We start from the raw sequence: 16,109 nt of genomic DNA on the forward strand, positions 1-16,109 counted from the left end.
CTGCCATTGACTTTTTCTAGTGGAGTGGATAACTTTAAAATATAACTTATCAATGTTATGCTGCATCAGTCAAGTATTTGCCCATCCACTTTTCTAAATTGCTCTGAAATCTCTTTACATCCTCCTCACTGTTTACAATACCATCTTTGCTTTGTGAATAGCTGGGGCTCAAGCATGGTCAGTTAGATCACTGTGAGTTGTTGAACTGCTCAAGTCAAACCTAAATACTCTTCCCAAAAAGGTACACAAGACCTGTTGCACAGCTGGATTATCTATGATCTAGATATACTAACAATAACACCATAATCATCATGGAATTACCATATGCTTGGCCATCATTTTTATACAGTTGGTGAAATCTTGTTAAACTTTCATCTTTATCAAATCCAGGCTAAATTCTATATGTGACCTGGCATTGAAACATGATTCTAATCTAAAACAGGAAAAGAGGATCCAAGGAATAGTTCAAAATATACAACAGACATATTTTCTTCATATATTTTTGTGCATGACTGATTAACATTTATTACGTCTGAAATAGAAATTTAATTTTGTGACTTTTCAAATTACTTGCAACTACAATTCAGAAAAGGTTCTTCTGAGGAAAATGAGATGCTGATATTCAAATTCCCAGACTTGTTCTGTTAAAAATGATCTTTCAGAGTTTATCACTAGGGAATTTTGAAGCTTTTAAAAATTACTTTAGCTCCAATTTTGATTTTAAACCCAGTTTTCACCAAATGCCATTTCCTCTTGCAAACAGCTAGCAAGGAAACTTTACTAAGTTCACTGTTGTTCTTGACCTTATCGGCACAACATTCTTTAGAGCATTCAAAGATAATTCCCTAATGGCTTTTTCCTACCTTATGGGGAGGCTTTCTCATTGCTAAGGCAGCATCCACTGTTGGTAATCCTTGCATTCAACAAAATATAGCACATTCTAGCCATAAAGTCAACTTTGGACTGATGTAGAAAAAAATTCACATCTTCTAACTCAACCAGTGATTTGTACAGAGTCTTCCAGATTACAAACTTCACTTGAACTGAACTTAGACTGAGTGCACATATGGATTAGATAAAAAGAATAAAATATAAAAATTTCAAGAACTTTATTTGACTATTGATTACCATATTCATTATGATCTTTGCCTTTAAGCTAAGAACAATAAAATATACACAACAAATAACATACATTATTGTTGAAAGATTCATGTTGGTATCACAAGAAAGACTACTTTATGACATCATGCTACACTTGCCACTTAGGAATAATGCAGTCTTTGAGAAACATCTTTCAAAATTTAAAACATTGAATGCAGTTCTTTACTAAGTAAAGTGCAAACCATAAAGCTGTTGCACAGCAACAGATCTTATTCTTCAAAACAAGTTAATAACTACATCATCTTTAAAGCCTGTAAACTACACTCAAAGTAGAAATAATTTTCCTTATATCAATACACTTATTTTTTTGGTCCATTACAAAAAATCTGTCACAATGTACAGTACAACAGAGGCATAATGCTTGGTGTAAGTGCCACAACTTGATATTCTTACTCAAGTATTTTTCTTTGAAATAATGACAAGTATTATATAAAACTTCACAATTCATTTGTCAGTACCCATGCAGTACATATATTTTTAGTTTATACAAATACCTCTTTTTAGATTTCAGTCTTGATTTGGAATCTATCCAAACCAAAGGGCATTATTGTTTGCCTGTCTTTCATAGAGTGAATTCATATCCCATGTTCTGAAAGAAGGCCACTTTCTTGTTCACTTGCAGTGGACAGTTAGGAAAATGATCAGAATTAGAATATACTCTGGTTCAAAAAATGATCTTTTGAAATATTATGTTTTATAAAGCTCCTCCCTCCCATTCACTGTTGCAGATATAATCTCTAAAATAAGCTTGATTCACACACAAAAAGTATATAATTCTTCAGCTGATGATGTATTTTTTGTGTTTTTTTTGTTATTTGAAGCATTAGATTCCTGCATATATACACAAGTAACTGGTCATTACAATGTGCGAAAAGATCTGTTAGCATACGTGGTCACTTGAGTCCATTATTTACTTTTCAGCAGTAATGCTGGAATAATACTAGACAATGCTCAAGTATAAACTACAGGCTTGCAATAGCAGCAACAGCAGAGCTTGAGATCATGAGTACAACGATCTGTTATTTGACATTAGGTTAAAGAACCTGCAGAGACAACCTAGTTTCACTGTGCTTGGTACAAATTTAATTTATTTTTTGAATGTCAGATTAAATTGCTATTGTTGGAAACATTTTATTTCACTATTAAGATACTCATTTAAAGCAACTCATGTTCGACTGTATCACATTTATTTAATTTGTATAATATCTTGACAAGTCTTTGCCAAGTCCCAGTTTAATTCTAAATCAGCCCTGATGTCACATAATCATTTGCATTAAATGCAAATACTCTGCCTTTCCAAAACCAATTACCTACTGTACTGCACAATTCTAATATTTCCAATAATACATTAAGAGTATTTGTTATATTTAATTTAATTTGAAGTTTGTTTCTAAAATATAAAAATGTTCCCTATGTCTGGCTTTGAGTGATTGGATTATTGTAAATACGTAGAAAGTGCAATTCTTTTTTTGTCCTTTGGTACATTATCATCATGTGCAAACAACTTCATTGTATATCATTATAACAATAGTTTTTTTTGTGAGAATAGTAAATTTTTGAGTTTTTTTTGCCATTATAGGTGTTCATAGTTTTGATAGGTATTGATAAAGAAATCACGGTGTATTAAATTTCACTGTAGGCACAAAAGTGGTTAAGTGACCATGAAGCTGTCAGATTGTAATAAAAATCCAACTGGTTCACTAATGCCCTTAGGACTGGAAACTTACCGTCCTTACCCAGACTGGTCCACTTGTAATTCTACTCTCTCGCAAGCATGGTTGACTGTCCTCTGAAATAGTCATGCAAACTACCCATTTGCATCAAACTTGTGGCTCAGGAGCAAGGCCCAACACCAGTGTAAATATGAATATGTAATATATTTGGGCTTGCCAATGAGTCGCTCAGTCTGAGAATTAAATTAAAAAAAACTCAGAATTTAACACCCATCTTCATCATACTTAAATTGAATGCAAATCCATAACACTCTGGCTGAAACTGGTACCCAGCTTATTGGAGTCCAAAACCTCATACAACAGGAATGTCAGTGAATCAAGCAAAATTATTGATCAAGGTTCACAGTAACTGTTGCAGTGGAAGCTATGGATGAAAATGTTTGCACAGTTGAGGTCCAACTATGGAAATCTCTGTATGAAATAACTGAGTTTTGAATAATGTTAATAGATCTTGAAAACTGTACTGGCTGTCAGTGGCCCTGAGCTGTTTATAATAACGTACATCAAATTAAAAAGAAGTCTTGTGAATTTACACATCTGGATTATGTGCACAAATTTGACGAAGTGATAAAAAAATGCAGACCTGTTTAAAACAACATAGAATACTAGAAATTAGGTAGTAAAATACAAAATGAGTTATAATAAAACAGAATGAAGAAATTAACGAAGATGGGAGCTGTAGAGGCAGGATTCAAATTAAGATGTTAACAGTTTATCCTGCTGAATGTTTGCACCATTTGGAGGTACCTTTCACCCTAATATTTGGGCAGTAAAGTGACAGAGTGCATCACTCATTCATTATAGAAACAAGCTAATTTTAATTTTATTATTTCAGTGGAAATGAATATCAAATCATAGAATCATAGAGATCTACAGCTTGGAAAAAGGCCCATTCTGTCTGTGCTGGTTAAAACAAACAGCTAACTATTCTAATCCGATTTCTCAGCACTCGTCTCTTGTATGTCTTGGCATCAGAAGTGCACATCTAAATACTTCTTCAATATTATGAGGATTTCTACTTCTACAACCCTTACAGGCAATGCCTGGTCATTGATCATTTCATCAAGCGGACATGTTTTTCCTGCCTACCTTATCGAAGCTCCTCATAATTTTATACATCTCAATCGCACCTCCTCTGCTTTCAGGAAAACAACCTCGGTCTGTCTGATCTTCCTTTATAGCTACAATACTCTAGCCCAGGCAACACCCGGGTATCTCTCCTGTGCACACATCCTTATCACATCCCTATCAATCAGGCAATCTGCTCTGTCAATTTATTTAGATGTGTGGTCAAGGTAAATATTCCTAATTGATTCTCAAGTGGCATTTGTCCTTAAACAATGACATGTGTACTGTATGTTTTCATAAGATTTTTGACAACGATCTTTTGATTCCTTCTTTCCCCTTCATCTTTGATTTGGGTGACACAATGGCTCAGTTGTTAGCACTGCTGCCTCACAGCACCAGGGATCCAGGTTTGCCTCCATCCATGGGCAACTGTCTGTGTGGAGTTTGCACATTTTCCCCTGTGTGCCTTCATGGGTTTCCTCTGGATGCACCAGTTTCCTCCCACAATCCAAAGATGTGCAGGTTAAGTGGCTTGGCCACACTAAATTGCCCTGTTGTGTCCAGGTATGTGCAGGCTATGTGGATTAGCCATAAGAAATGCAGTGCCCCAGGGATAGGGTAGGGAGGTGGGTCTGGGTGGGATGCTCTTCAGAGAGTCAGTGTGAACTAGATGAGCCAAAAGGCCTGCTTCCACACTGTAGGGATTCTTTGATTTACTAATACATTTTTCAACTTGGTTCGAAAGTCCACCGTCATACTCATTTGACGTCTGTGCCTCATTGGAAGTCTGTTAGAAATGTTAAATCTATATCAGGATATCCTGGATGCCAGTCTTGTACCTATATTTTGGAGTTCATCTTCTGGACACAGAGTTTGTACATTACATAAACATTATTATGGAGTGGAGGTAGGATGGACATCTCATTTCCTAGACTCTTGAATCCTGAAACAATCAGTGTAAACATGTCTCGTAAAATGATTCATGGCTGACCTGGTGGATCTGGGAACCACCTAAGCCTCACATTGGGATAATGTAGGTGGACCCCAGATACCTTGGTAAAAACTCTTCGGGCTTTCTAACCCTGCGTAAATGTTCCAAGATATGATACAGAGAAGCATTGGATACCACACTGTCCATAAATTATAAGAGGTGACCAAAGAAACAGCCAATGAAGGAAGATTCCTAAAACTCCATGTGGTTGCTGTTCTGCCTCAATGTGATGCATTCCAAAGGGACTGTCTATTATTGCTATTGTCAACTATTGTCTGGGAGACTCTGGTTTCTACAGAATCTTTGAAGTCTACAAAAATTCCCTCAGTACTTCCCTGTAAATTTGTGCAACATGAAACAGCTATGGAAAGCATTAAACACTTGTAGTATGGTAGCAATAGGCAGAAAGAAATCAACTATAGTTACCCTAAAGGAAGCTAATGATTTCTTTAAGTAGTGCAATGGTTTTGGTGGTGGTGGGTGTATACTCCCAGGAGATGTTCACTGCATGCTTGCCAATGCCTAGACAACGCATATCTGCCACAGATGCCATGGGGGAGTTCTAAGGGTGCATGTAGCACCCAAAGACTGGGAACAATATTTTAAATGGTTACAACTGGCATGCAAGTCCAAACCTTTCACAATCTGAAATAGCACGCATTGGCCAATCAAAAAATTGTCCTCCAGGCTGCTGAGAAATGTTCACCATACACTCTTCAAACGTGTTGGGCTACTGATTGTCCCATATCATCATCAGACATGACTTAGGTAATGTTGATTATTATTTGCCATTGGATGATAGGATGTTTCATGTAACACAAATGGCTACTTTATCTATTCTGTATCCGATTTCAAGTCGATATGTTCAATTCAAACAAGAAATGTTATTCATTGGTTAAATTAACAGCAATTTTTGAGTGGGGCAATCTTATGGAGGAATAGTAAATATATGGTGCAATGCAAAAGTAATAATTTTGTAATCCAGTATGGCAGAAGGTAAGTACCCTGCTTTGAAAAGGGATGTCATAATTACAATAGTTCTGCAAACAAATGAACCTTGCTGAAGTACAGACTATCCAAATAAAGTGAGAGGTTATTGGGACCCTTCTGCTTGTAAAATGCATGTGTCTTCATTTGACAGCTAACAAATACACCACAATGAAACCATTCATATACCAAAGTTGACATGAGAGAATTTTGCTTAACCTGCCAAAACATTTAAGAACACTATAATTTTAGACATAAATGTAAAGTACTGCATGGAGGACAAACTGTCTCTGAGATTTGAACACCCTTCTGGCTTTCTACCATTTGCATTGCTTTCAAGCCTATTGATTTACTCACTGTTCTCAGCCATTCTTTAGCTGGTCACCACTTTGAACATAATAACAACTGGTTACAACTCTCTTCTATGCGATATTTCCACATAATACTGTAGGTGAGACAGGAGCTCAGTGAAATGGAGAAATGACCACTGTGCATTGCTACACTGTACATTTTAAGATGCTGAGCCATTCTTGTACTGTGGTGCTAAAGTTTCAATTATTAGATCAATTCTAAATTCCACTGTGCACAAAATGTATGGGGGGAGTTTGAGGGTTCCTGAACTAGTTGTGCATAATAGACTATTTTATGCATGTCTCCATTAAATAGATGCCTTTTTCAAAGAACCAAGGGATGGATGGTGGTTTAATTGGTGAGACAATTTTGTTGCACCATGCTCAGAAAGAATGCAGGTGCATGAAGAACAAAAATAAACCAAAAACATACAGTCAGACATACTTCGAATATTTTTTACAGGAGGGCCAAAAGCTAATTTTACAAATTTACTTTAAATTATGGCAAATTATTCAGTTGTAAAAACTGAAGATTTCTTAATTATATATAAGTCACACATTCGCATAATGCAATCGTGATTTATTGCTGATCTGATTGCAGTCTTGATGACTGTTTGATCTAAAGCTTATCCTTTCCAGGGGCTGACTGAAACATCATTAATACAAATATATTAAGGCTGACTTTGACATCAGATGCATCATGGACATGGCGTGGGTGGAGATTGGGCAGGTGAGCAAGGGGCACAGGTTAGGGGGCCAGCTGGCAGAGGGCAAGATGCAAGTGGGTGCTGCAGGCAGAGCTCTAGAATTCAGAGGGATGCAGCACAGGCAAGCAGTGAGTGAAGTTTGGATGGGCAACTGAAAGAGTGCAGATAGGCAATTGTGGGCAGGCTGTGAATGAAGTGTACTGGCTATTCCTACTGGGTGTGAGGCTCAAGCCGTTCAGAGGCCTGATATACATTCTGCCAGTGAGCTGCAGGTACACTGATGCATTTTGATGATATTCAGATAATAGAATATCATTGATCACGAGAGTCTGGACGTGGGAGGAGCAGGGGTTTCTGGGAACTGTCAGGCGATGCTTGAAAGGTGCAAAAACCAACCTGTTTTTCTTGCTGGTTCAGAAGGATTGCTGTGGTCCTGTTGGCCCAACACTGAAGGCCATGTCTTGAGAGTGCTTTCTTATTTACTGCTTTGACTGCATATCTCCCAGTACAAAAAGGTGCCTGGCACAATCTGTCCAATTTGATCTTGTAATTGCAGTCATGCACATCATAGAATCTCCATTTACATTCTACCACAGGGTCCTGTCATGCTGCAGAGGGGAGAGCTCTGGGAAAAAGGAAACTGGCAGCTGGTGATGGCATTAGCAGCACGGTGATTTTACTTGTGATGTCTCATTCCACCAGGCAGAGTCACTAAAATTGGTCTTACTGGGTTCTGGGGATGGAAACTATGGCTGTACCAAAGCACTGCACTGTAATGTGGCAGTTTTCAGAGGAGGAGGAGGAAAGAAAGAGAGGGATATTCCACTCATCCAACTTATATAAGCTAGAGAGGGACTTGAAATTACAATGCAGATCCATTTTCAGGCCATTCCTCAGAACCTGCCACATCTGTGTTCAGAGAATCATGTGCAATGTGTGTGCAGAAAAAAAAAGGTAAAACAATATAAAACCTATGAACACAAATTCTTCAAAGGCTCTTTTCATGCTAACTATTAGTTGACTTGCAAGGGCACGACTGCCATTCTGGGTAGGGAAAATAACTCAATGTCATTTTTATCATTGGCACATCACAATAACATCACATGTAAGCCACAGAACGATGTTATCATGACCCAAGTGGCATCATCAAGACATCTATTTATAAGGGGGGGCAAAGCTTGCCCAAGAATCTTACAAAGATACAGTGTCCCTTCAAACAAATTACAGCACCTCCCCATTTGTGTTCAGAATCTAATGCAAAGCCAACATACATCCGAATTAAATTTGAGTCTCTGTACTAAGAAAATACTTACATCATGACTCACCAGTATAAAGTAAGCAGTCAAAAAAAATTATATTTAATACAAGGCTGGCTGAGAAAGTGTTCATACATGGGTTTCAATGTATGAATGGGTGTGCATCAGAGGTGGTGTAGGTGTAGATGCAGCTTGTTCAGTTGCCGCGTTCACTGGTTCTGTGGCTGCATTGTTCTGACAGATCTCCACGAAAAGCTCTACATAGGTTTGTTTCCATCCCTGAAACTCTTTGGATGTCAAGCTGGGATTGTCTAGAATCTTGTCTATAATCGCTACTTCTCCTTCTTTTGCCTGAGGGTGATAAACAGAAAACAAAATCTGCACTATTAATACAGTAAACAACAGCGTTTAAAAATGCAATACTGTATTTTAATTCAAGTGTTTATTAAAACACGCAATCACAGATTTTCCAACAAAACTATTTTGTTTTTTCTATTTTCGGTAACTTAATTGTACTATATTTTTGAAAATAGAAATTTGTAATTGTTTGTGGTACGTTGAAAACCGATGCTGTTGAAAATACATTTTGTATATGAAATCCTGGGAAATATGGAGAATGGAAGGTTAAACAATTTTAACCTCAGGGCAACTGGCAGGCTGGTGAGAGAAAGTTGTTACAGGATTTCAAAAGTAAAGCAAGCAAATTTATGGTTCAATTTATTCAATTCTTTTGTATTATAGAGTCAGAGAGTGCTACAGCACGGAGACAAGTCCTCTGGCCCAAACTAGTCCATGCTGACCAAAATATCTATCCACACTAACCCCATTTCCCTGCACTTGGCCCATATCCTTCTAAACTTTTCCTATCGCATTTATCTGAATTAAACTCTGTCTGCCATTTCTCAGCCCATTGGCCCATTTGGTCAAGATCCTGTTGTAATCTGAAGTAACCCTCTTTGCTGTCCACTACACCTCCAATTTTGGTGTCATCTGCAAACTTACTAAACTTACTCTTATGCTCGCATCCAAATCATTTATGTAAATGACAAAAAGTAGAGGGCCCAGCACCGATCCTTGTGGCACTCCACTGGTCACAGGCCTCCAGTCTGAAAAAAAATCCTCCACCACCACCCTCTGTTTTCTACCTTTGAGCCAGTTCTGTATCCTAATGGCTAGTTCTCCCTGTATTTCGTGAGATTTAACCTTGTTAATCAGTCTCCCATGGGGAACCTTGTTGAACGCCTTACTGAAGTCCACTGCTCTTCCCTCATCAATCCTCTTTGTTACTTCCTCAAGAAACTCAATCAAGTTTGTGAGACATGATTTCCCATGCACAAAGCCATGTTAACTATTCCTAATCAGTCCTTGCCTTTCCAAATACATGTACATCCTGTCCCTCAGGATTCCCTCCAACAACTTGCCCACCACCAACGTCAGGCTCACCGGTCTATCGTCCCCTGGCTTGTCTTTACCACCCTTCTTAAACAGTGGCACCACGTTAGCCAACCTCCAATTTTCCGGCACCTCACCTGTGACTATCGATGATACAAATATCCCAGCAAGAGGCCCAGCAATCACTTCCCTAGCTTTCCACAGAGTTCTGGGGTACACCTGATCAGGTCCTAGGGATTTATCCACTTTTATGCGTTTCAAGACATCCAGCACTTCCTCCTCTGTAATCTGGACATTTTGCAAGATGTCACCATCTATTTCCCTACAGTCTATATCTTCCATATCCTTTTCCACAGTAAATACTGATGCAAAATACTCATTTAGTATCTCCCCCATTTTCTGCGGCTCCACACAAAGGCCGCCTTGCTGATCTTTGAGGGGCCCTATTCTCTCCCTAGTTATCCTTTTGTCCTTAATGTATTTGTAAAAGTTTTTTGGATTCTCCTTAATTCTATTTGCCAAAGTTATCTCATGTCCCCTTTTTGCCCTCCTGATTTCCCTCTTAAGTATACTTCTACTGCCTTTATACTCTTCTAAGGATTCACTCGATCTATCCTGTCTATACCTTACATATGCTTCCTTCTTTTTCTTAACCAAACCTTTAATTTCTTTAGTCATCCAACATTCCCTATACTTACCACCTTTTCCTTTCACCCTGACAGGAATATACTTTCTCTGGATTCTCCTTATCTCATTTCTGAAGGCATCCCATTTTCTAGCCGTCCCTTTACCTGCGAACATCTGCCCCTCCCCCCATCAGCTTTTGAAAGTTTTTGCCTACTCCATCAAAATTAGCCTTTCTCCAACTTAGAACTTGAACTTTAGATCTGGTCTATCCTTTTCCATTATTATTTTAAATCTAATAGAATTATGGTCACTGGCCCTAAAGTGCTCCCTGACTGACACCTCAGTCACCTGCCCTGCCTTATTTCCCAAGAGTAAGTCAACATTTGCACCTTCTCTAGTAGCTACATCCACATACTGAATCAGAAAATTGTCTTGTACACATTAACAAATTCCTCTCCATCTAAACCCTTAACACTATGGCAGTCCCAGTCTATGTTTGGAAAGTTAAAATCCCCTACCATAACCACCCTATTATTCTCAGAGATAGTTGAGATCTCCTTGCAAGTTTGTTTCTCAATTTCCCTCTGACTATTAGGGGGTTTATAAAACAATCCCAATAAGGTTGTCATCCTTTTCTTATTTCTCAGTTCCACCCAAATAACCTCCCTGGATGTATTTCTAGGAATATCCACAACTGTAATGCTATCCCTTGTCAAAAATGCCACTCCCCTCCTCTCTTGCGTTCCTTTCTATCCTTCCTGTAGCATTTGTATCCTGGAACATTAAGCTGCCAGTCCTGACCGTCCCTGAGCCATGTTTCTGTAATTGCTATGATATCCCAGTCCCATGTTCCTAACCATGCCCTGAGTTCATCTGCCTTCCCTGTTAGGCCCCTTGCATTGAAATAAATGCAGTTTAATTTATTAGTCCTACCTTGTCCCTGCCTTAGGCTTGTTAGGCTTACTTGTCTATAGTTCCCAGGTTTTTCTTTGCAGCCCTTCTTGAACAAAGGCATAACATTCGCTACCCTCCAGTCTTCCGGGACCTTACCTGTGGCTAATGATAATGCAAAAACATCAGCAAGGGCCCCCGCAATTTCTTCTCTAGCCTCTTGCAGTGTACTTGGATCTATCTGGCCAGGACCAGGAGATTTATCAACCTTCATACATTCTAATATGTCTAACACCTCCTCTACTGTGATATGGACTATCCCCAGAATATCACCACTAACTTTCCAAGTTCACAAGTCTTCATGTCTTTCTCTAAGGTCATCGAGAACCTCAGCCATCTCCTGCAGTTCTACACATATGTGTCTACTCTGGTCCTTGAGGGGCCCTATTGTCTCTCTACCTTTTTTTTCCCTTTAATGTATTTAAAGTACCTCTTTGGATTCACCCTAATCTCAGCCAGGGGCTAATTTGTGCCCCTTTTCGATCTCCTGATTTCCTTCTTCAATAAACTCCTGTATCCCTATATACCTCCAGGGATTCCCTTGATTCCAGCTGCCTGTACCTGAGCCACACCTCCTTCTTTCTTCTGGTCAAAGCTTGGATATCTCTTGTCATCAAGGGTTCCCTATTCCTGTCAATCTTGTCCATCACCCTCACAGGAACATTTAGACCTTGAACTCTAACTATCTCACTTTTAAAGACTTATCTCACTTGTCAGAGGTCCCTTTGCCTGGAAACAAACTACTCCAATCAACCCCTGCAAGCTCCTGACTTATTCCATCAAAATTCGCCTTTCCCCAGTTTAGAACTTGAACCTGTGGACCAGTTTTATCCCTCTCCATAGCTATTTTAAAATTAATAGAATTATGGCCACCCCAGTCACCTGTCCTGCCCTATTTCATATTAATTATGTTATAGAGTTATTTTTAGACATCTGTACTCATTGGCAGGCTGTCTGGCAAAAGTATGAACAGCAAGTTACTTTAGCAGCTGATGAGTTGGTTGAGTTGTGCTTGCTGATTTGTGAACAACCGTGTTGAAAAATAAATGAGCAATTTGATGGGTCAGTCTTGTGCTGGTTGTTGGTTGGTAGGTGTTTCTGTCTGAGGGGTGAAAGTTTTGATGAACTCAAATATAATCATGATGCGACTCAAGATTCAAGTCAGTCATGTTCTTTATGACTTCTTTGAGGATGAATGTATTTTAGAGGCATGTATGTAATGAAGTATAAATAAAATAATTCACATCCAATTGCAAAGATGGATTAAAGGATCGCACAAGCTGTTGCACTTGTAAAGAAAGAGATATGGGCACTAAAAAAAGAAATACAATATTTTGGGCATTCTGCAGCAAACATTCTATAAGTTTATATTATAGCTTGGATTTGATGCACATATCAGAAAATGGGTTACTTGTTGAACTGGGAAGGCCATAATTTATTTAAACATAAACAGAAATCTCTGTTCATAGGAAGGGCTTCGGCATTCTATAAATGCTTGTTTTGGTGACAAACAATTAGCATTCTAAGATATCCAAATCATAAAATTGCACAGTAAGATAAAAATAACATAGCCCTTTTAACAGGTTAAATTCACAAGGAAACATAAAGCCAAAGGCAAGAAGTTTATTCCATTTTTCTCAACTTGTCACATTACGTTGAAAATAGATGGATCAAAAAATCTAATCAACATTTTTCAGTCTATTAAAACAAACAAATATAATCACATGGTAAGGCAATCTGAATTGAATAGTGTACCTGAGGGAAGAAAAAAATGAACAAAATATAATTAGACATAACAAAATTAAATAAACATTTTCTATTTCAACACAGCTTGTGCTAATTTTGTACATTTGGTGATCAGAGTCAGGAACACAACTCTGATCATGGGAGCTGCTGGGCCATCAGTATCAACTGCTAGGTTTTCCATTACCTAAGCGGTTGTCACTTGGTCATCTGTATTCTTGGTAACATATGGGAGCTTTTAGAGAATTCGCAACAGTTGAAGCCGCCTGCACTTTATAAAATTTCAGAGCCTAGCTCTCCTGTTGCCATGGTTAACAGGCATTGCACTGTTAATAAATCAGCTGACCTGCTTGCTTATGGTTCTCCAAGAATCTGGCTGAAGACATATTTGTTGGACCAGATATAGATCCAAGGCTATGCCAAAACTGCTTCTCTAATGCCAACAATAAAAAGCTGGAACTATAAACAAGCTCACTCACCATTGCATTGCAACCCAGCATCAAGAACACTATTCCCATCTCCACAGTCTCTCTGGTTTTAATTCCTAAGTCATTCTTGTCTCTGCTGAAAACCCTTATCTATACCTTTATTACCTCCACACTCAGTTTCTCCAATGTTTTGTAACATTGCCCTTTTCTGCCCCTATCAAGCTGAGACCCTCATTTATGTTACCCTTTAACTGTTTCAACTCTCTTCCAGGAGGCCTACAATCCTATATCATTCACAAACCTTAGCTCTAACAAAATGTTGTTATATCATTTCTAACTTGCACTGAATCCCATTTATTCATCAATTTTGTGCTTGCTGACTTAAGTGGGGTATTTGGTCTTTCAACTCCTCAATTTTACAATTCCCTTCCTCAATCTCAAATTTCTCCATGGCTTTGCAACATCTCCCAGTCCTACAAAGTTCTGAGATTTCAATGCTTCTTTAGTTTTGGGGACTTTCTTGTATCCCCAACATTAAATTCTCAACAACTGCCAACCATGCATTTAGCTGCCCATATTATAAGCTTAGAACTCCTTCCCTAAAACCTTTTCCATGTTTCTCTTGACATTGCTTAAAACATACCTGCTCGATAAAGTTCCTGCTCATCTGTATTCAAAATTTTGTATGTGGCTCCGCACCAAATTTTGCTTAATAATTCTCCTGTGTGGTATGTTTTATGATTTTAAAGGTGCTTTATAAAGGTGCGTGTTGTTAGCCTCTAAAAACCTCAAGAGATCAATCCAGCATTCTTAACTATTCAGAACTCCACAACTCAATGCTTATTCTGTATAATGTTCTATCCTTCCTGATTCCCAGTGTCTTGATGTTGTCTAATACAGGGACTTAAAAATCCTTATAATTGCTCATAGACCTTTGCAAGAACTCACTCTATCCTATTCTAGAGCTGCCTACAACTCTACAACTCAGCCTCCGGTCTAAACCTGATGAAATTTTCACGAGTGTGGGCAAAGCATTTTGGCATCTTGCCTGTACTCTGCCTCCTCTGTTAAAATGCATTGCTTCCTCTGTCCCACCTTCAACAGAATACTTAAAACTGATTTAGGTGACCTCTTTGACGAAAGCTCTTCGAGTTCCTGATGATATCCCAATTATATCCTTTTCTTTGAACCTTAACATACCAAACATGAGGAGATCATGTTACCCTCAAAGTGATAGACAGCTGTAACTTGTTGCTGAGTTTAGCCCAGCTATGAATTACTTATCTGTTCTAACCTGGACTAATTGAAGCATCTTTCACGGTGCTTAGGTCCAAGGTCATAGTTGAATGCAGTAATCAAACCAGTATAGCTTTGAGCTATATACTGCATAAAGCTGCTGATCCACTGGGGATTGTCTACCTTTAAAGATTTAATACTAATACAGACTAAAGCAAAGCAATATGGAATTACATTTTTAATGTTTATTTCAATAGGAAATATCCCAAAGCATGTCATAGTTCACGCTTGTAACTTGGGATTGCGCCTGGTCAAAGAATCTTCTTGTTGAAATATGGAATAATACCATTTCGCTGAGTTTTGTAAAACTCAGACTCATTCTCCATGTTAAGGCAGCACAATGATACTCATGAAATTGAGGCTGGCACTCAAGTCATCTCAGTGAAGAATAGGAGAATGTTGAGGAACAGCAGAAATGACTTTGCAGGCACAGGAAGAGATGCTCTCGCTGGGCTTGTTGGACTTGGTAGTACAGGTAGTTACAGAACCACATATGGACAGCATCACAGAGGTGAATCACAGAGACGAGACAGAGTAGGATGCCATGGTTGACTGGATCAAATGTGATAAAGGAGAACTTGGAGACCTAACACTTTGTGGACAATATCATAAAGAATATTGTTTGTGTGTGGAAACTTGTCTGTACACTGCTTGTCTACACAATGTGGTCTCAGTGCTGTGTGGAACAGGCACTGAATTAAAGGGATGTAATTTTTGAATTAAATTCAAAAGCAGTGCTGGGTATCAAATAGGGTTGTGATGACACATTCCAGACCCTTAGAAAGAAAGGGTAGGATGGAAAAACACAGTGAAGTTTCGCCAGTTAATTCTAACTAACTTAACAATAATTATTTATTTTTTTAAAAAAAGGGAATATCCTACCTTAATTGTGCTCTTTAGAATTCTAAGCTTGTGCAATTTTTCATTGATAACTGGATTGTCGCATCTCTTTACAAAGGACTTCTTGAATTCCTGTTTGGTGGAAATTCGATGCTCTCCTAGTGGAGACACACTGGCGTTCTCCAATGCCTTGTACAAATCCTGCAAAGAGTCCCCTGTTTTCTCTGGTGTGGGTTCTGGTAAAGAATTAAATTCAATAAGTCTGGGGTAAATGATTGACTCAGAGCAGCATTTTCACTTCATAAAGTGCCTGATATAATTCTAGTTTAAAAGAAATGAGAGACTGAATGCTGAGTTAGCTTACTGAATAGAACTGGTATCTCTTGACAAATCATCTTCTAGCATGGAAAACCTATTTAAGAGTTGACTTAATTTATATTAACTTTGTTCCATCTGGAGCACATGGTTTGACCAAGGAATGACTGTTTCAATATAATTACAGGATTAATAACTTGATTTAGAATTTCAATAGGAAACTCTGCAATAAGATTGAGGCAACAACTATCTTAGTCAAAGACT

General features: G+C 38.3%; 1 protein-coding gene across 10 annotated transcripts in view; it reads right to left on the minus strand.

Moving 5' to 3' along the window:
* Window positions 1-1,094: 1,094 nt before the first annotated feature.
* The window catches only part of cnksr2a (connector enhancer of kinase suppressor of Ras 2a), a 490,411-nt gene continuing 475,396 nt past the window's right edge, over window positions 1,095-16,109 (minus strand). For 9 of the 10 annotated variants that reach the window (XM_087992946.1, XM_087992950.1, XM_043700617.2 and 6 more), the window contains 2 exons: window positions 15,573-15,766; window positions 1,095-8,604 (listed from right to left, as the gene is read on the minus strand). In XM_087992946.1, coding sequence (XP_087849072.1) covers window positions 8,383-8,604; window positions 15,573-15,766 — 416 coding nt within the window. In that variant the 3' untranslated portion in view covers window positions 1,095-8,382. The remainder of the gene's footprint in view (window positions 8,605-15,572; window positions 15,767-16,109) is intronic. The other variant, XM_087992951.1, reaches the window with a different exon arrangement.

Source organism: Chiloscyllium plagiosum, unplaced genomic scaffold (genome assembly GCF_037043375.1).
Source record: "Chiloscyllium plagiosum isolate Xiang-an unplaced genomic scaffold, Cpla_swu_hap1 HiC_scaffold_12, whole genome shotgun sequence".
In the NCBI taxonomy this organism is placed as follows: Eukaryota; Metazoa; Chordata; class Chondrichthyes; order Orectolobiformes; family Hemiscylliidae; genus Chiloscyllium; species Chiloscyllium plagiosum.